At 38.2% G+C, this 22,751-nt stretch overlaps 1 protein-coding gene across 1 annotated transcript in view; it reads left to right on the top strand.

Moving 5' to 3' along the window:
- The first annotated feature begins 2,466 nt into the window (after nt 1–2,466).
- ren (renin) overlaps nt 2,467–22,751 on the top strand; it is a 48,507-nt gene continuing 28,222 nt past the window's right edge. The window contains exons 1-3 of the mRNA XM_039749194.1: nt 2,467–2,586; nt 12,437–12,587; nt 13,790–13,913. Coding sequence (XP_039605128.1) covers nt 2,525–2,586; nt 12,437–12,587; nt 13,790–13,913 — 337 coding nt within the window. The 5' untranslated portion in view covers nt 2,467–2,524. The remainder of the gene's footprint in view (nt 2,587–12,436; nt 12,588–13,789; nt 13,914–22,751) is intronic.

A 22,751-nucleotide genomic window follows, 5' to 3' on the forward strand; every position in this document is an offset into this window, starting at 1 on the left:
CTGGTTTCTACCTCTTCTAATTGTTAAGTGGCAGTCCTCCTGGCGAACGTGGCTGTAGGCGTATCAGCTACATGAACCCGTTCAGCACCAAGATTAGCTTATGACCAGTCAGCTGAAGCTGGAACCTCACATTCGTTTTTGACCAGTTGGATCAAAATCAGAGTCCAGCAAGTCATAGTCCCAGTTCAGAGATAATAGGCAAAACGTCATCCATGGGGCATTTTGCTTTACGTATTCGCTTTGATCTCTCACCATTATGTCAGTGCCATTTTTGCTCTTGTCTGTGCCTTACTACTTGGAAATCTCAGCCAGACGAATGAAGCTAACTGTCCTTTCAGCAACGAGAGTCAAACTAAAACATAACGGTTGGTTTTGTCACAGTTTACAGTTGATTACCATCATCAACTCCTCCTTTTGACAAAAGTCAACATCAGCCCTGAAAGAGTTAAAGTAAAGTAGAGATGCTAACCTTGATTTCATTTTAAATTTTCAGAAACATTTCACACTGGCAAACATAATGGCATGTGTCTGTCTGAGCCTGAGGTGTAAACTGAAATATTATAAGTGCACAATGTAATAGGCTTTCCTGACTAACAGCTCGGGCATCTCTGATAATCTGTACCAGTCTGGACCAGTTCCTTAGTTTTGCCAGTTGAAATTAATCCCATTGGCAAGCGGGTATTCTGTGAGAACCATGCAGTAGAGCCTCCAAGGAGCCCTATAACACATCGGCTGGTTAAAGAAGGTCATTCCAGAGGTCAGATTTTCTGTAAATGTCCTGTTTTTGTAAGCAGCTTGGGAATGTTCAAACTAGGAGCTGTAGTTTATGAATTATCAGCTCACATTAATCAGTCCATTTAATGACCATAATATTTTTTGTTACTCTCCTCAAGCTGTAAATTTTTTTTTTCACGGTAATTCACTAACTGTTCTACAGATTTAGATGGGTTTTTTTTTTATTTTTTATTTGTTTCTGGCATGTCTTGATACTCACTTACAATTCCTCATCACATATGAGGGGAAAACCAGACATATGGCTTAAAAAATATTATAAAACATACCACAACTCTCTTCTTAACACCTTCAACATACTCTCCCTGAGATGCAATACATTTGTCATAGTACTTCTCCCATTTCAGAAAACATTTCCTGTTCCTCGTCTTTTGTTACCATGTCTAGAGCCCCCTGCCTCTTTTCCTGGATTACTTCCACTATAGCAAATCTTCTTCCCTAAAAACTCATTGTCTGCCAACGTGGTCTGTGTAGGTGTGCTGTCATGGAGCAAAATCCATTTTTGGGTGCGCCACTTCTCCAGACGTTTATTCTGATGCTTTCTCATGGACGCTTCAGCGGTTCAATGTAATGTTGCTGATTAACGGTCTACTCACAGGGAACATACTATTTATGAATAAGTCCATCGTTATTTCTTGAAACTCTTGCAAAGTGGCTTGAATTGTAAATTCAACAGCTACAGCAGCCATGGTAGTTGGAATACTTTGTCCATTCTCTGCACCATTATATTGTTAAAGAATGATTACAATCAAGTGCCTTAAATTTGTACACGATATGCAATTAATTCCGATGTATTTGATAAAGCCCGCGTCATGTTTGCAAATATGAAAAAGAAAGGGAAAATACACAGAAACTGTAGCACTGCTTTGACACGGGTTGCTGTCCATTTATAAACCTCAGCAGAAATGTGTGTACGCATGATATGAGGCTGCCATGAAAATATGCCAAGTTTAGTTTTTATACATCTCGATATGATCGTGGAAACAGGCGTACACAACAATTTTGTGCGTATGCACTGTTTATACATGAGGCCCCTGGAGAGGAAACCTTTTTCAACTACTGCGCAGATCAAAACAACCCATTCACACTTTTTATTGGAGAGAGAACAAAGTATGTAGAGAAAACTCTTAATGACACAATGTGAACGTCAAACCTCAGATCCTATCTCTCAGGCAGAAACACAAACTACTGTACCACTGTGCCATTCAGCAGAATTCTAGTTTAAAAAAAATGAAAAAACAAAACATAAAGCATATGTCAAAGGCTTAGTGACGTAAGGAGAAGAATGACGCAAGGCCTGAGTTTTAAGAGAAAAACAAATCTCTAAGACCTAAAGTTCCAGTGTAATAACAAATAATAATATTAATGACCATCATGAAAAACACAATTTGATACTTTACATGTTTCATGAGTCTTTCAGAAAGCCTATCTCCTCCCACTCTGCTGCCTGGCCTTCTACAATAACCTTTAATGTCCTGGCTTTTTCAGACCTAGGGGTCAACTCACTCTTGGGTTGCATCCAGCAGAGACCATACCAAGAAGTGGGAGGTGGGAGGGTGGGAGATGCAGACTTGGGGCACTGCCTAGTTTGTCTGAAAGCTTTTACTGCCTACGTTGAGAGTGCTATAAATGGCTTATAAAAAGAACCTAGAGAAGGTAACAAGGGATCAGAGAGAAATACACAGAAGAGGATCAGCAGTTCTAGCAAATCTCCCTGCAATCACCGCCTGACATGCACTTCTGGACAGCATTACTACTTGGCATGATAATCACAATGAGCCAGGCTTTGAACAAGTGAGTTTGTCTTTTTTTTCACCTTCCTCCTTATTGCCAATTTAATATCATGCATTTGGTGTCCTCGTAAACTGTCGGAATGTTATTACTTACCTGTGAATTTGGGTTTGTTGGAAAACTGACAAACCATTATATGAAAAGACAACTGACAGCTTGTGTAAATCCAAATAGACATGTCAAAATCCTGCGACAAAACTTTCCAGTAAGTGATCAGGCGTACCAGCTAAAGTGGCAGGCTGGACTGTCATCAAAGTTTGCATCTTCTGGAGACCATTCACACTTCATATAAAATATTTCTCCATATAAGAAGTGTCCAACTCCAATCCTGGAAGGCTGCGTTTCTATTTTAACTATTATCCTAATTAGTGACCAGTTTTTGTGGCTAATTAACTCCTTTTGCCTTCATTTTAATTGATTTGATATTTATGACTCAGCCTACTTCATTGTTTTTTTTATCCTGCATTAGCAACCAAACAATAATGAGATACAAAATGAGCCAACAAACGAGTAGCTAAGGTATGTAGATCATACAATGTCTTAAAATAAAGAAAGGTGAAGTCTTGGTAAAGTAGATCTGCTCGGGTCAACAAAATGTTTTGACAGTGCTCCTAGTAAAAAGAAAATCAACCATTTTAAAAATGTTTGATGTGGCGGAATGGGAGCACTAACAAGCCACAGAATTAAACAACAGGTTTAATTAACAAAAGGAATTGGCTTCTGATTAAGAAACTGAATGGAATGAAAGCTCGGACTTAGCTGGTCATCTGTTGGCTCACTTCACATCTCATTTTTGTTTGGCAGTTATTTTAGGACTGAAAAATCAATTCAGAGGACTGAATGTTAAAAAATACAGCAATTAAAATGAAAGTCACTGATGAAAAATGTGCCAGTAAGGAAAAAGTGCAGCCATCGTAGCTCTCCAAGACCAGCGTTGGACACATCATTCTGTACAAAAATCAGTTTCACAGGCATAATGTAGCTAAATCATTTCACTTATTGTACATGATGCTGGACTCCTTGATCCGTGTTGAATACTATGCTGTACAATACTTGCACCTAGTATAATGTCAGACATGGCATGTTGGATAACACTGATGGCTGATGAGATCCAGCAGCAAGGGTTTAGAGCCTAGTCTAGTTATATCATATCTGGAGTTTACGTGTTCTCTGACTAATCACATGGCTTCCTCCCATATCCCAAAGATGTTAACTTCAGGTTGAATGCTCAATCTAAACAGACAACGTATGAGTGAGTGCTGGCATGTGCATGAATGTGCCATGTACAAGATTGGCATCCTATTCAAGACTGGCTCTTGCATTTATCTAACGCTGCTGTGATACTCTCTATAGATCTATGATCCCATACATGAATAATTGGGTTTAAACAATGGAAGAAAACCTCTTGTAAAATTAGGCTGTTAGTTTTTATTATACTTGACAGCTATTGCAGCAATCCTCATCACAATGCAAAATGTGTCCATTTTTCTTCTTCCATCTTAGAGTCATTGGCAGCCAGAAATTTGATTAGCAGCATCAGATAGCAATACACAAACCAGCTCTAACTTATGGTAACATGGGATGTGGACAGGACCCGGGGTATTCATAAAAAAAGCCACACAAATACAGTAATAAGAGAGTCTGCAAATTAAACACAGCCAGTGATCTGGACATAATCCCAAACCTAGGCCTTTATAGCTCTGAGGTAGCAGTACTAACCCCTAGGCCATTGTATTGGATTTATTACATTAAAATATGGGCAAGGATGAGCAGTGCTAGCAAAAAAATTAAAACAAAATGTTCTCTTATGACTAGCAAAAAAAGCTTTGTTATCACTTGCCGGTAAAGGAGCATACCCACCTATCAAAAAACAGCTCCCCCAGAGCAAAAACATCTCCAAAATTTGTATTTCTCACTAGTAAGTCTTTTGTTGCGCTTGTTGTTCTTGTTAACTTAGTCTTTGCCCCAATTCACTTCCTGATGCTAAACTCATTTTCTTCTGATTTTGGGGCCAGTCCTTATTCCAATCTCAGTGACGCTTTCAGGATTAAGGAATGGCCATCATGCCACTTTATTCTTTTATATTCCCAGAGGTTACTGATGTATGGAGTTCTGTCTGTTACTGAAAATGGGGATTAACGGTTCAATCTGCCTGTGCCTTATTAAATAAACATCATGCCAACATATGGTTTAGAGAAATATCGCTTGATTCTAGCCAGCTGCTTGTCTCTGTCTGAAAATTTGCCTATGAGGCCCTCTTCACCATGACTTCTGTGTGAGCGACAATAAGCCTGACATTTACAGGCACACAGTGCAGGTTAATCTGTCTTTATACTTAAATGTATGAGTTCATGTGTGTGTATGTGCCAATGTTTTAGCAAGTAAATGATGTGTAATTAGAACATTAGTTATCATTGATGAGAATACACCAATCAGTTCAGAAAAGCTCACCAATGCAATCCTCTTAATTCCTCCAAAACAACATCAAGTTGAGATTTAAATGTCCCCAGAGTCCTAATGCGCACCACACTACCTGACAGCATATGCCATGTGTTGATATTTCTCTGTGTAAAAATAAATAAGTAATAAAACACAGTGTATGGCCGAACGTTCCCAGAGCTTTCACATTGGGGCAAATTCATTTGTCCACCAAAAGATTCCTTAAAATGCTCCTGTCTCGCTTTCAGTTCTTCCTCTCTGTGCTTTGTCTTCAAAGATTTCTTTTCGGACTTTATGTACACTGTCCCAATGGCATTGTTGGTGTGTGTTTAATTTCGAGGCCCCCGATTTTAGCCTTGTAGCCCCTGAGCCTCCCCTTCACCTGTTCAGTGCACGTATGCCTGTAGCCACTAATGTCCTGTAGGATAGCCCTGGTTTCCCGACAATGGCAGCTGACAGAATGAAAACTCTAAGCCACTTATAAGTGTAGAAACAATCAACTCACTTGCACTATTCATACACTTTAGCTCGTCTTGCTATCTGTGATGCCCTGTCTGTCACTTGTTCTATATATACATGGTACCATTTGCAGGCTTTGAGAAACTACTGGGTCAGGTGTTTACACCATCTTCAAATGGTACTGCTAGAAAGGGTCCGTCTGGAGAACATTCTACACATAATGTGTTATTTGGTATTGGCAGATTTTATCCCTCACTTGTGTTTGGAAGTTCATTCGTTTTAAATCCTTCCTTTTTCACAAACCCCTTTCATAACCCCTCCAATGCCAAATGCATACCCTTCTGCCCTGTCATCCTTTCCTGGCCATGCAATTTCTCACAATATTGTCTCTGTCTGTGGCTCTGTGTGTATCCTTTCAACTGAGTACTGTTATAAACTTTGTAAATAGAACACTTTTCTCGATAAATGAAAAGAACAGGGTGACATTCAAGGAAAAAAAAATGAACAAATAGCAACTGCAGTCTTATTTGCTGCATACATGAATGGCACAATGTGACAACTGGACAAATATATCCCTGTTTAGCTGTAGGATTAATTTCTGTTCCTCAAGTTTCTCAACTCTCAAATACATCCTCAAAACCCTTTTTCATGTCCTTTTTCTAGCAAAGTATCTACTCTGCGTTGAGAAATTTAGCTCTTTAAAAATCTGGAGTCAGAAGCTACACATAAACTCTTGGGCCAACTGGATACAGTGTCACCAAGCGGCCTTTGTTTGTTATTAATCAGTAAAGTAAAGAGATGGTCAAAATTTGCACTTTTAGGACTAAAGAAAAAGAGCCTGTGCTTTACATTTAAACTGAATAATGTTTTAGATCAGCTGAATTTAGAGTAATTACGGAAGAGCTAGAAGAAGTGGCCGGGGAGAGGGAAGTCTGGGAATCCCTGCTCAAGCTGCTGCCCCCGTGACCCAACCTCGGATAAGCAGAAGAGGATGGATGGATGGATTTAATGTCTGTTTTACTGGGCTAGTTCCTCCCTTCCTGGTCTATTAACTAGATAACATACTGGGATGCGTTTAAAGAGCAACTTTATGATGTATGTGCATAACCCACAAGTGACATTTTCGTGAATTTCCCCAAAACCCTTCTTAAACAGTCACTTTACAAACAAGCATAAGGTACTGTCTTCTTCTTTCGGCTGCTTCCATTAGATGTTGCCACAGCAAATCAACTTTTTCCATATTTTCCTATCTGCTGCATCTTGCTCTGTTACACCCATCTCCTGCATGTCCTCCCTCACCACATTCGTAAATCTTCTCTTAGGCCTTCCTTTTTGCCTCTTGCCTGGCAGTTCTATCTTTAATATCCTTCTCCCAATATACCCAGTATCTCTCCTCAAGCATAAGGTACTGTACTACTTAATTAACAACACTCTTAAGCTCACCTGCAAAAAAACATTACAATTCAACTGGCAGTACTTACAATATAAAGTAATAATTTAATCCTCCTGTAGAAAGGAAAAGAGATTGTGAAAAGTAATATAAAGTAAACATAACATCATAATTTAATAACATAATATAACTAAATGTATAAATAAGCTGTGAAGAGGAGACAAAACAACAGGAAAGGGTTGGGGTACCACCCTAGGGACCCTGTATAATTGAAAGAAGGTAACAGTGAAAAACACACAAGTTGTAGATAACGTCTTTTCAGAAAGAAGCTCAGAACTGAACTGCCTCATCATGCCAAACTTCCTGTCATATGGGTTCTAGGCAGGAAGGGGTGGGTCCCGAAGTGCGGCTAACAGAAAAGAGATCAGTGGTGGAACAGCTGTCAATCTTCCGTTCTGAAGAGGAAGGAAGAGAGAAGGCATTAGAACACAGCGCCAACACGTGGTTTGATGGGTCGTTAATATCACCAGAACCTTTAAGCTGCCTCCCATGTGTACATGTGTGGCAAAGCACAAAATTAATCCTGCACACAAAAAATGATGGACACATGGCATAAAAGAAAGTCACACTTTATTAAAAAGGTAACAACAGTGTCATTGTATACTTAGATACAAAGAGCCATTTTAAATAGTGAGAAAATAAAAATACAACAATGAGATGATCCAAAGACACCGGGGTATTCCCTGTGTCCCTGGGGGAAGTTTGCACATTCTCCCCAACTGAGTTTCCACCAGGTGAACTGGTGTTGTAAAACTGGCCCTAATTTGTGGGCTTGTGCCCATGTGATTAGTCACCTTGCCACCCTGTCAAAGTGTTGTTCTTGCCTTGGACCAGATGTTTGCTGGGATAGGCTCCAGCTTCCCTTTGATGCTGCAAAGGATAAAAACCCTTTGGATGGATGAAAAAGATACAATGAAGACAATGAGCCTGCACATCACAACTTCTCTGTCTGACAAATAGACACCTCTTGGATAGCCTGGTGTAAATGCCATTATGTATTAAAAATTCCCACACTCCTTCTGATGGCACTTAGTGTGCTTATTTCTCAAATATATACGGAATAACAAGTATAATACAACGCAAAAAAAAACAACCCACATTAACTACTACTTACAAAGGCAGCAGCAGTGCATTTTCCACACAGCGGCTATGCCCAGAGCCTGCGTTCCTCCATTTGCATGATGTGCTGTTGTGTTGTATAGTTTTGATTTTTGGCCGATTATTTTCAAATGTCAAATATCATCAAGAAAGCATGAAGGAGATGGCCGCTAACTCCCACTAGCAATCCTGTAATAATTTCTCTGTTTCATCCTTTTGACACGTTGTCAAGTTGGCTAAGTGATGATGCTATGGGCACTTCCAGGACACTTTAGCACAATATGCAGAAAACGTCTTTAGTGATAGCAAACTCACCTGTACGTTCAATGCAGAGACCCTTTACTGCAGGTGTAACAAGGCTCCAAGAGGCTGGGCGTATGAATGGGTATCAGCCTACTGGCTTCATGTTAATAAAGTGTAAGTGCTGGGCTCGTGACCTAGTTATCTGCTCCGCTTGATTTCAAGGATGTATACAGTAGATTACAACATCAGAATTTTGGATTTTGCTCTTAAAGGTGACATGTAATTAAACATTTTAACTTTATATTAAGCTTAATCAATCCTAACTGTAACTTCCTTTGAAATTAGCATAATCAGGAAATGCATGTTTCTGGGAAAATGGAACACTTTTCACTTTGATTTTTGAAAAGCACTTTGAAAATTACATTCATATATTCTTTTGAAATTAATGAACAGAACTTCACAAGCGCATATCATGGCAAGTGAAGATCTCAGTTTTAAGCACATGAACATAGTTATTTCTCATTAAAACTCAGATAACAAACTCACACACTGTTTTAGTGGGCGCAGTAGATATCTAGAGGCGCACTTCAATTGGAATGATGAACACAGATAAGCCTTTCTGATTACAGTTTGGGTGTGTAATCCGATTTGCCTTTAAGGTTTAAATGATACAAAGGAACTATTTATGTTTTAAATAATGTCATTGAGGAAGTTCTTAGCTTCAGAAATTAAGAAAATATGTTTGCCACATGTCTTAGGATTAGTGAACAAAAAGACAATTTGTCTATAGCAATTTGAAAAAGTACCATGAACTGAATTAATAACATCCTCAGTTCTCAAAACATCTCTCAGCAAGAATTTTGCTGGTCTGATCCCCCAATCTGTGTCTAATGAGCACACCATATTGATGTCAATCTCTGTAGAGGAAGAAGTGCTGCATAGATTAAATAGGCTAAAATCAAACAAATCACCAGGACCAGATAATATTTACCCTCGAATTCTTAAGGAGGTTAGCAAGTACATATATAAACCCTTGATGCACTGGGGAAATTGCAAATATTTTCCCATTATATAAAAAAAGATCCAAGCAACTATAGGCCAGTAAGCTTAATGCTTAACAGGAAAAATAATGGATGGAATTAAGAAAGGTAAGATTGAGCAACACCTGGCAAGAATAGGAGCTTTACTGAACAGTCAGCATGAGTTCAAAAGAGGGTGGTCATGTTTTACCAACATGCTGGAATTCTAAGAGAAAGCAACAAAAGGATACAATCAGACTGCTGCATATGATATTATTTCTCTGGACTTTCAGCAAACATTTGATATGAGAGGTTAAGCATTAAACTAAAAGAAATGGAAGCTCAGGGTGTTTGTAGATGGGTGCAAATTTGGCTCAAATACAGGAAGTAGAAGTTTATGGTGCGAGGAACCTTATTGGAATTGGCTGATGTTAAGAGTGATGTTCCATAGGGTCGTTTCTATCTATACTAATAAAAGGCAAAGCCCTCACTGACTGACTCACTGACTCATCACTAATTCTCCAACTTCCCGTGTAGGTAGAAGGCTGAAATTTGACAGGCTCATTCCTTACAGCTTACTTACAAAATCTAGGCAGGTTTCATTTCGAAATTCTACGCGTAACGGTCATAACTGGAACCTACTTCCGTACATATATACCGCCATAGCCTGCAGCTCAGTCGCCGTGTGAGGCGGAGTTGCGTCCCTCATCATCACACCTCCCACATAATTGAGTTGCCTGCCCATTTAAGGCAGTCCGTCAGCATTACACAATTGAGAAGGCAGCAAAAGAATATGAAGCGAGTGATGCATACAAGCATATTCATAAGTGCAGCTACTGCGGAAACAAAGCACGGTGTAAACTTTAAGTTTAAATTAAGTACATAGACACGCTGCCACTGGCGTTTGTCATGCCTATGACGAATACGATATTCGTGAGATACGAGTTTAATGAGAAGATGCAGGGTATAAACGAGACTTTTGATCACTTTGTAACGGAGTTAAAATTGCTGTAACAGAGTTAAAATTTCTGGTGAAGGACTGTGCTTATGCGAACAAATAGGAAAGCAAGGTGCAAAGCTTAAGTTTAAATTAAGTTCATAGACACACTGCTGCTGGCGTTTGTCATGCCTAAGACGAATATGATATTCGCAAGATACAAGTTTACTGAGAGGATGCAGGGTATAAACAAGACTTTTGATCACTTTGTAACAGAGTCAAAATTGCTGGTGAAGGATTGTGCTTATGCAAACAAAGATGAGATGGTCAGGGATAGAATAGTGTTTGGCACAAACTCAGCAAAAGTGCGAGAGAAACTTTTAAGTGCTAGGTCTGAGCTAACATTAAATAAAGCCGTGGACATCGCAAGATCAAACGAGATAGCACAACCACAGCTGAGAACCTTCGATGCATGTACTCCGAGCGGCTCACGTGAACTGACTGTGAATGCAGTACGCACACAAAAAGCAAGAGCTCCAAAGAGTGCTGAACAAAAACGCATTACACAATTGAGAAGGCAGCAAAAGAATATGAAGCGTGTGACGCATACAAGCATATTCATAAGTGCAGCTACTGCGGAAACAAAGCACACAGAGGAAAAAGTCAATGTCCAGCTAAAGGAAGACAGTGTAAAAAATGTGGTAAATTGAACCACTTCACTAAAGTTTGCAGGACTGGGAAAGGTAAACTCGTGCATGCAGTGTGTGATGTCTCAGATAAAGAGGAAGACAAGCTGTTTATTGATGCAGTAAGAAAGGAAAAACCCTCTGAATATGAACAAGCCTTTGTAGACATATCAATAGGAAAGCAAGGTGTAAAGCTTGAGTTTAAATTAAGTTCAAAGACACGCTGTCGCTAAATATTCACAGGCAAATCCACAACTTAATACCGGGAATGCCTGTTAAACATCTTAGATTCACGAGTACCGATTTGGGTAGTGAACACTTCGATGAATGAAACCTGTTATCTTTACAACGGTTGACAAACACGGAATGCAACTTGAACACAACACATCCTCCAAATACGAACCTGATTGAAAGAAATAATGATAATCAAATCCTTGATGACAGCAACACTCATAACAGTGACAAAACAATTACATTGACAATCATGTTACGTTATTTTTATAATGTTTCCTTTTCTTTTTCATAACTTCCATAACACCCTACTTCTCTGCTGCGAAGCGTGAATATTTTGCTACTTTCTAATATATAAATGATTTGGATAGGAATATAAGTAACAAGTTGGTTAAGTCTACAAATAATACCAAGCTAGGTGGATTGGTAGATATTCTGGAATCCACCAAATCATTACAGAGGAATGTGGACAGTATATAGGCTTGGGTACATTCGAGTCAGATGAAATTAAATGTAATGTATTACGCGTAGGAAGTAAAAATGTTAGGTTTGAATGAACAATGGGATATCTGAAAATCAAAAGTACACCTCATGAGAAGGATTTAGGAGTATAACTGAACTCAACACTATAAACTGCCAGACAGTGTTCAGAAGCCATTAAGAAGGCTAATAGAATGTTACGTTATATAGCCCCATTGTGTATACAGTTCAAGTCCAAGGAGGTTCTGCTCAAACTTTATAATACACCGGTGAGGCCTCATCTGGAGTACTGTGTAAAGATTTGGACCCCAACCTACAAGAAGTACATAGCAGCACTAGAAAAAGTTCAGAAAAGAGCAACTTGGCTGATTCCAGGGCTACAGGGGATGAATTATTAAGAAAGATTAAAAGAGCTGAGCTATTTCACTTTAAGCAAAGAAAGATTAAGAAGAGACATAATTGAAGTATTATAAAATTATGAAGGAAATTATGGATTGTGGATTGAGACTGTTGCTTTAAAATGAGTTCATCAAGAACACAGGAACATACAGTAGTTGGATACTTTTTAACAGTAAATTTCACACAAACATTAAGACAGAGAACTATAGACACATGGAATAAGCTATCAAGTAGTGTGATTGACAGTAGGACTTTCAAAACTAGACGTGATGTTATTTTAGAAGAATTATAGTAAGTGGATAGAACTGATGAGTTTTGTTGGGCTGAATGGCATGTTCTTGTTTGCATTGTTCTAATGTTCTAATATTCTGATGCCTCATTCTTCCTTTTAAACTCTGTTGTGTACTTATAGGATCAAGTTGAAGAGGATGCCTTCTATTCGTGAAACATTGCGAAGTTTGGGTGTGACCCCTTCACAAATCTTTGCAGAAATAATGAAGAAAGAAGGACGTCTAGAATTTGGGAATGGAACCGCTCCTACTCCTCTCACCAATTATCTGGATGTAAGAATTAATAAAATAAAGAAAGAAATTTGGAATATCAAATATTACTATTTATAATATGCACCCATGTATCTTTGGAACTTAGAATGTAGGTACCTGTGACAAAAAAGACAACTTTGTTATCAAGATGTCCAAATGATAACTTGGCTTCCAATATATTTTTAAAAGTGATAATTAATTGTAATAAAAACAAAACAGATCACCGCCCAGTATGCCAAGTAAGTTTGCAGGTGTGTATGTATGTGTAAATCAAAAATCTGACTTGTATGCTTACATGTTTAAACCCTAAATGTTTGCCACCGTAACCTCCATTGACAGCGGACCACAGGGTGCATCTTGGTTCCATGTCTGCATGGGTTTTCCTCCCTTTTTCACAAACTTACTGCAGAGCAAGTGTGTGTGTGTGTGTGTGTGTTGTAACCTGTAGTGGGCATAACAGAGCCTCAAACCCCAAACACAACCTCACTCGCACAAGTCCCAGTTTCAAATAAATATTCTTATTTGACAAAACACCTTCAACCTGGCTTCTTCTGCTTCCACAATACACAATACAATTCATTTCTTTTCTCCTCCTTCAATCTTCCCAGATTAGCATTGTCATCCTCTTCTACTCCCAACTCCAACTCACCTGGGAGAGGCAGAGCAGTTCATTTTCATTCCTGGAGGTGTAACTACTACCTGTACAACCATGAGGAGGCACTTCTAACTAGATTTTCCATTGGAGAAGGAAGCCCGAGTAGAACCACCCATCTAGACTTCAGACCCCATGCTGCCCTGTGGGTACACAAATGAGAGACCCACCTGAGGGATTCTGCTACCCAGCATACTGAAGGAACACTTGGCCACTGGAGGAAGTCCCCCTTTGTCCTTCCAGTGTGACAGCCTCCTGACTGGCAAAGAGTACACCACACATCTCATCCAGGATACCCATCTATCCCTGCTTTTCATCATAGTTCATAACTGGGTCATTCAAAGACTTAGCACCCTGTCTGAGGCTGGGATATGCTGTGGTTCTCATAACCTTGAATTGCATTAAGAGGGTTTTAGAATGTATGTCGTATGTACGTATGTATGTATGACAGCTCACTTATGCTATACGAACACATAAAAAGTTCTCTGTTAATGAGTGTTATATTTTGCATTAGAAGTAGAAAATTCAACCAACCTGTTTTTGGTGTCTCTATTTTGCATTTTAATTCCAGACCCAGTATTTTGGAGAGATCAGCATTGGGTCACCACCGCAGATGTTTAACGTGGTGTTCGACACCGGGTCAGCCAACCTCTGGATCCCATCTGCCAGCTGCTCACCTCTGTACACCGCCTGCTGTAAGTTCAATGACCAACAAAAGAATTGCTTTAGTTAAGTAAACTGAAAATGTATGAAAAAATCAAACTGACGTAGTTTTTCTAAAGGCATATTGAACAAGGCAGTTTCTGTTCTGCACCCATTACATTCATCACATTTTCTCCTGTATTCCTTGAAACAACAGTAACATTTTTTCTAAGCTTCACTGGTTCTTACTTTGTTTGAAGCAACCCACGCTAACCTGGTGATGTCTCAGTCCCTGATTGGTTTACTCTTGTATTTTCATCATGTCCGTACATAAAGCATTACTAGTCTGAATGTTGTTTTTAAAATTTTCTTTGATTCATTGAATTTGTTTTTTGCATAATATCTATATATATAATTCACTAAGCAGCCGACCATGGCACGCAAGACAGAGACCATGGGATACACACGACAGAGCCCCGCCCACCAACTCTAAGACCATGGGATATGCACGACAGAGCCCCACCCACCAACTCTAAGACCATGGGATTCACATGATAGAGCCCCGCTCACCAAGTCTAACCCTCCTCCCGCGTCCACCCTCGCTCTCGAGACATGCGCACTGCCTGCTCATGTGCCCGCAAGCAACACCTCACCAAACACAGCCTCAGTCGCTTTCGTCTCTACTACAGTCCACATGCACCTCTGAGCCATGTTGACTTTTCATTGTTCTTTTCTGTTCCAGTTTCTTCTTCTATATGCTAAGTCGATCATGGCACGCAAGACAGAGACCATGGGATAGGGATACGCACGACAGAGCCCCACCGGCCAACTCTAACCCTCCTCCCACATCATGGGATACGCATGACAGAGCCCCGTCCACCAATTCTAACCTTCCTCCCACGTCCAGCCTCGCAAACTGTTTTACACGCTGCATACAGCGATTCCTATCAGCGACAAACATGCTTCTTCTTAGATGGTCCTGCAGGAACAGAGGAAACCTTTTTCTACAAAAACCTGATTCATACCATACTAAGAGCATAGTGTTTTTGTTGGCTTGCCCGCCTGATTGTTACCAGCATTCACCGCAATGTACTGGAGTGTAAAACTATCACAGCTTCTACCTCACAAACTGTCCTTATTCCCCGGATTTCCTGACCCCATCAGATTCAAATTTGCCTTTTACTTTTACACGCAGACAATTTCCTGTTAGATTGACCTTTGCAATGACAATTAAGAAGGCACAGGGCCAAACTTTCAAAAAGATATGCCTGTATCTGCCAAAACCAGTTTTCAGTCACAGACAATTGTATGTTGCTCTCTCCAGAGTTCCATCGTTTCATTCACTCACAGTTGTATTCTCAAACCCACCCCATTTGGACAACTGTGTCTTTCAGGAAGTGTTCACCCATCAATAAATAATTATGCGGCATATGCTACGCCGCTGGTTGGCTAGCTATTTTTAATTTGATATTTGGTAACTTGTTTATGAAGGATGCACATATTAACCATGATAAATGTGACTAGGAAATTTTGTCAGTGTTATAAGTGACACGGGAGTTGCTTTCTAGGTTAGTCCAAAAAGTTTCATCTGGTGTTTGTACAGCCAGCACCCCAGAGCTGTCTATTGTCTGCATAATGGGGGCACCTACAAAACTGCTCTTATCTCTCACACCTTATCTAGTTATACCCTGCCAACTGTCTTTCCTTATTATACTCCTCTTTTCTTCTAGTCTCCTCATTTCTCTTTTATTGACACCAATGTTAATTTTTCACCCCATCATTCCATGTTTTTTAAATTTCCAATGCCCTCACTAGTATGTTTTCCCATGTTCTCCACCACTAACGTCTGCTACCTAAGAATGTACAAGTTTGATATAATCAATTTAGAAGCTAAAGCTTTTTTGCCATTATAGATTGCAATGGAGAGACACCTGAGAATAAGCCATCACCCTCATTAAAGTTTCTGTTTTAAGTGGGAAAAAGTGACACAGGAGTTCATGCATTCATGAGAAACAAAAGCCCTTGGTTAATTACAGAGGTTTTTGAATCATACTTCACATATGCAGTACTGTAAATAAGGAACAATTACTGGGACAGGTTCAGCCATTTGAAATCAGAATGAAAAGAATCACATGAAGATTTAAAGTTCAAATATACTTCAGTGAACGTCAAATGCACACAATTATGGCCTTCTCGATTTACACCTAGCTACACGTAAAGACACATGTTTTTGCATGGATTAAACAGGTGTGTTCCCATATTGACTTATGTTTTAATTCAGCACATACAAACATACATCTGTGTTCATAGAACATGCGTTGTGAATGCAGACACAAATATTACAAGGTGCACGGTCAGCACTTTGGATTGTGCAGATGGCTCCCTGTTCTCTTCTTGTATAATTGGACTGTGCATTGAAGTGCATTGAAGTACCAAACTCTCTTATTCACCCACCCAAAATTGAAGCTGCAGTCACTAAGAGCATGAAATACAGAAATTGAGAGAAACTGTGAAAATGCTAAATACTGTGTTAGAAAGCTGCATTTATGTTTGAAAGCTCCCAGTTGGCCGCCATGCCAATATATACTGAATATAAAACATAAAGAGAAAATAACAAAACAGCTGATGGCAATGTGGCCTAAAAACATTGTGTTTCTTGTTAATTAGTACGCCGTATTTACTAATGTCGCTCGAGTCAGAGCAGTAAGCTATATGTAGTATTATAACGTTCTGCCGTAATGAGAATATCATGGGCCGCCACTTGGTTTTCAAGTTACGGACACACTCATATAGAAGCGTGTCATGAACACGAGGCGGCTATGCAGTGTCCGCAACGGATGTGGCCATCCGCCATGCATAAGATACCATATTGACATTGGTGGGCGAAGAGGCCACCGATTCTTTCTCTGCCCAGGGCCGCCCCTGCCCAGGCTACACTACTGGCTGGGCTGCTGAGACTGATTTTTTGACATTATGCTCTGTTTTTGACCTACTGAAATGTGCATTGGGAATTGTTTGCCTTGGCTTGGTTTTGTTATGGCAGGTAATTCCTTTTGCCTTTATGCTCATCTGAGCTTATATTTTGTCACAGAACTTTTTGAAAAATCAATCTTTTTATTCTTAAAGAGTAAATATTTGTTCTTTGTGTGAGTAGCTAGGGCTTGGCAGTCAACCACTCTCCCCTCCCCACAAGGAATTTTAGGAGAAACATCGGTGACAAAGTTGTTTCTTGAATGAAACATAAATGAAAAATCTCTTAAGTGTCTTGAGCCTTCAAAGATCAACCTTTGAGCAGTAAAATTTTTCAAAGGGATATGCCGCTGACTCCCAGTCAAGTTGATACTTTTCTACTACTTAACAAAAATATATAAAATGTTTTCAGTAATATAAAGTAACAATTTTTGAAATATTTTCACTTGGCATTAAAAGGCATTCTTACATGCAGAATTCATAAATACAAAATCCATCCATTCATTTTCTTAACCAAAGTAGGGTTTGGTGGCACCTGGAGCCGATCCCAGCAAGAGTCATCAGCATGGCAGGAGTAATCCCTGAACAGGGCGCCAGTCCATCATGGGGTGAACACGCACACAGACACACACCCACACACAAACACATTTCACCTAACATGTAAATGCTAAATTTTCTGTGAAAATAAATCCATGCATTATTACATGAGTCAACATGAGCAACTCTCAAACCCAAAATATTTTTTCTGCTTACCTGCATTGTTCAAAGTGTCCAAGGAAAACTTTTAATGTCATGTTTTAATGGAGAATGGAGACCACTACACTTCTTCAAAGGAAAGCCAGTTTAAACAACAGCAAATTATACGAAAATGTCAATGAATAAAATTTCAAATCTATTTGTGCTACATAATCAACATTTCAAGTATCCAATTGAAAGCTTAACACACCCTAAAAACATGTGTTCTGGCTGAAATAAGTTAGTACTTTTAGAGAAAATGCTCTCATGCATGAGAGAGGCATAAAAATATGAAGAAGAATGAACAAAAGCTACACACTGTATATTAATTGAGTATGATCAATTAATGCAGTGGGAAAGTATTGGGCTACACAATGCCATTGCGCTGAGTAATGTATATAAAAATTAAAAGTGCAAATGATTAAAAAAAGTGTACTTAAGCTACCTATTATTACTACAAAGCAGAATTTGGACAATAAATAAAAACATCCTTTTCATTGTTCATTCTTGGGTGATCCATACATTACTGGCATCATCTACTGCTCATATTACTTTAAATTTTACACAAAATTATCTTAGAATTTCTATGTAGTGGGACTTTTATATGGCATTTAATTTTTCAGCAGTAGAGCAGAGCAGTTATAAAAAAGTGTGGTCAGTGTTCATAACCTAAGCAATCCCACAATACTTTCTGAATAATTATTAATCTTCAACTTCATGCTGTTTAATGTGAAATTGTTTTCATATTTATTTTCTTGTGTATTGTGGGTTATAGAGCTTTGTAAAATACCACCGCGTAATTAATTCAATAATTTGTGGATTTTTTTTTTTACAAGTCCTGGAGGGAGAAGGCAATTCAAATTTTGAGTTTTATTATCCTTTGGTTTTTAATGCTTCACATGTTGTAAATGTGCTCCAGGAGCTATAATCCAGCAGGGGGGATTTCTGTAAAATGATGTGAGAAGAGTTTTTGGAACCCCTGCATTTTAATGATAGTGAATTTCAGGTGGGCAGTATGGTGGTACCGCTGGTCTCATTTATCACCTTGCAGACTAGGTTTGCACCCCAGGGCAGATCCTGCTTTGGTGGCGTTTGCTTGTTCTCCTTTAACTTTTTTTTTGTGGGTATTTTGGTTTATTGCCACATCCCAGGCATGTGTGTATTGGTTAGGATAATTAGGAGCTTAAATTATCCTGGTATGAGTTAATGTTCCCTGTAATTGACCGAAGTCTTGTCCAAAACTGTCCCCCAATAATAAACCATAACAGAATTAAGCATGTTTGAAAGTAAATGGATAAACTTTAGCATATGTGAAACTATCCTCAACTCTCTTCAATGCTTAAATATCATTTTAAAATGTCCTATTATGATACAGAACACTCTTCTTAGAAGACAAATATAAAACACTCACAGAAAAGGAAACACCAAACAACAAAAATACATGTATATCTGTATATGCACTAGGTTTTATGTAAATAAACAGGAACAAACACATTTTTTTTGGTCTAAAGTGCTCCTTATGTAAGCTAAATATTTAGGAAATATAAACCTTTTGGCTCTGAAGGTACCTTTTAAAAATGATGCATGTTGTAGATTCTATTCATGCCTTGAATATAAACCAGTTTCTTTATAGAGCTCTTAAAGCCTACATAGTGTCAGTATTTGTGATCTGCTTCACCGAGTCTGTGAAAGACAATAAACCTGACTCGCCATAAAGACTGAAAAATGGACCAGGACAAAAAAAGAAAATTAGCACACTAAGAACATTATTGCAAATCAAGTGTGCTAAATCTGCAAAGTGTCCAATTTTGGGAGACACTTCTAATATAAAATCATTCTCACAGTATTTCAGAACTGATAGATAAGGTGCAAAAGTTTAATGTATCAACCTGAAGTTTATTTTCTGTTTTTGCTTTTTTTTTTTTTTTGCTACTTTTGTATTAATATTTTAAAGATTTATATGCATTTTTTTATTTTTGTTTACAATTCAAAATTTTTGTTCTGTCTTTTTAAATCTTCCAATTTATTTATTTATTTATATATCTTTGGCATTTATCACCTAAAGACAATGAGGATATTTTTTTATAAAAGAAGATTTTATTTTACAAAAACTATAGGAATATAACAAAATGTTCAAAAAAGTGACAAAAAATATACCTAAAAAGGTAACCCACAGCAAACAAGACCCAATACAATTATAAAAAGAGAAGAACCCAAGGGCAAGCAGAAATAATTGAAAAACTAGAAAATCTGAACAAAAAACACAATACTTACAGAATATCAAACCACTTCAATGGACTGCTGCTGAATGCTTTACTCTGGGCTACTTATAAAGCCAGAGGGAGGACCCTGCAGCAGTGATGTCATCATGGCCCCACCTCCAAGAGCCTCCACTCTCAATGTATGAGGAACATCAGAACATTTAAAGAAGCAGTAAATACATGTTGAATTATAAACAATCCTAACAGAAATAACATAAAAAAAGAAGAAGAAGAAAACTAAAGAACTAAACGTAGGTTGACCAGAAGTCCCATATTTCCTGAACCAGTACTGTAGTGTCTATCGGTGTCAGTAAAATGTCCCAAAGTTATTCTTAAAAACTATTTTTATTGTTTTAGTTGTGACTTCTTACAAAATGTTACTTGCTACCATTGGTAATTCAGTCTATTCAATCTATTACATTTAATCACCTACCACATACATTCTATTCGGACTAGACAACATAATATTCTGAGTAATGCCATTCAAGTTTTATGGAGGTAACCATGTCCCCACATCCCACATTTTTAAGAGCTGTGAGAGGATAAGCAAGGATCCAAGACAAAAACATATCCACAAAGAACAAATGTGCAAAGTCTAAATTGAGGATGACCAGATCTGAACACAGGATAATGGACCTGTTAAGAGCAAGCCTATAGTACACCACCCCAATCAGATCTAAATAGATCTCACTTAGCACCTGAATAGCACCTCACTTCAAGAAAATAAATGAATTCAGCATCTCAGACAACAAGAACATTTTAAAATGTCATTTTTGTTATTTGTAACAATGCAATCACTAACATTTCTGACTGGCTTTGATATAAAATTTTAGTTTGTGGATATGAAATACTGTAACTTGCTGAATTAAAGATATGTTACAGGACATGACAGTAGCAAATTTAGAGAGAGAAAAAGTAGAGCAGTAATAAGATACTTCAAAAAAGGACAAAGAAACAATGAAGAGTGAATATTTAATTAACAAAAAGGAAAAACATTAGAAGAACAGAGACTAGGAATTTCAGTCCAACAAAGCTTGTCAATCCTCTCCATCTAATTTCTGAAAGGCCCTAAAGTTCTCCTCTCCACCACAGTACTTGGCAGTTTATTCCAGTTGTCTATGATTATCTGTGTGAAGAAACAATTTCCAGCATTTGTGTATGAAATTTATCCTCAAGAAGTTTCCAGCAATGTTTCCATGTTCTTGATGAACTCCTTTTTAAGTTACAGCCTTTCATAATTCTTTAATCTTCTCTAATCACCTTTCGCATAAACTGAAAAGGTTCAACTCAGTTAATCTCTTCTCATGTCTCTTAGTCCTGGAATGAGCCAAGTTGCTCTTCTCTGGACTTTCTCTAGTGCTGTTATGTCCTTTTTTCAGCCGGGAGACCAAACCTGCACACAGTACAGTATTCTACTGTATTATTTACCGTATACAACTCCAGGCACCTCACACCCAGATAGACAAGACTTGAGCTAGGAGAACTTTTTTCCCTCCGAGTTGAACTGCGGCGCCGGGGTTGCTGCTTGTGCTGATCGACACATTTACAAAACAAAAGACGCTAAGGGAGAGGTAAGAAGTTTTCTCGTAGGCTTCAGGGATTCTAGTGTTAATGGCTCCTCTACAGTCTCAATATAGACAGTGATGAGTCCATAAAGACTCTTAGGTCCTTCTTCTTCTTTCAAGTTCAACAGTACTGCCTGTTTTGAATTTAAGTGGAACACTTCTGCTTCCTATGTGTAACGCCTTACATTTACCTACAATGACATATGACATCAAAAAATCAGAAACTAACGAATAAAGGATAATTGTACACACCATTATTTATAAATAAATCAAACTGATACAAAAGTGACAAAAAAAGGCCAAAACATTGACCGATATTGATATACAAAAAGAAATAAAAAAATACAATAACAAAAAATAAAGATAAAGCAATGAAAAGAGAAAAAATATATAATTATATATTAGGAAACTTAGGTAAATAATAAGAGAAAAAATAAAGGAAAAATTAAATAAAGTCTTATCATGAGAAATTTATAAATATAAATGAAACTAGAAAGTTGCATAGACTCAAAAAAATAATAGCATGAAAAACAAAAAGGTGTAGAGAATCTGATTAAAGAAAGACGGAGAATTCAAAATAATGTATTAATAAATACAGAGCAATGGATTAAAATTACGACAATGACACTGTACAGTACTGACTTTTTGGTGGCTATGGTTCAGACCAAAGAAGACTGTTCACAAGAGTAGGGCATTCAAGGGCTCTGTAAGTATGTAATAAACAATATTAATACTAATACTAATACTAATATACAAGGTATTTATTAATTTACCTCCTTAAAATTTGAAGAAACTTTAATAGTTTATTTTAACCTTGATCGCATAAGCAGACAGAGCCATTATAGTAAGTCAAATAAAATACCCCATTGTCTCCCCTTGTAAATTATATTTTATCCTACTAGGCCAAAAAACTGTCCAAGATATGAAAACATAAAGCTTTGGTTACTGAAGACTAAAACATTGTACCACCCTGGATGAACCCAGTAAATTACTTGCCAGCATACAATTAAAAGTTCAGAGATTTATTTTGAGACTCTAGTTCAAGACAGAACTGAAGCAGGTTTGTGGCCATCTTGGTTATTTAGGCCTTAGACAGGAAGGGGCGGGTCCAGGAGGACGGACAGTGGACATTACGTCAGCACAGGAGGGGTGGCTAGGCTTCCATTTTGCAGTGGGATCAAGAGAAAAGGCATTAGACCACAGCGCCAACCCCTGGTATGGCGGGTTAATAGCATCACCTGAGCCCCTAAGCTGTCCCCCATGCACACGTGTGTGACAACATTCAAATGAAGATTCTGAGATTAGCTCTAAACATAACTGGTAGCCATTCTACACATGAAGGAATTAAAGTTATATGGAT

This window comes from Polypterus senegalus, chromosome 3, assembly GCF_016835505.1.
Source record: "Polypterus senegalus isolate Bchr_013 chromosome 3, ASM1683550v1, whole genome shotgun sequence".
Taxonomy (NCBI): Eukaryota; Metazoa; Chordata; class Cladistia; order Polypteriformes; family Polypteridae; genus Polypterus; species Polypterus senegalus.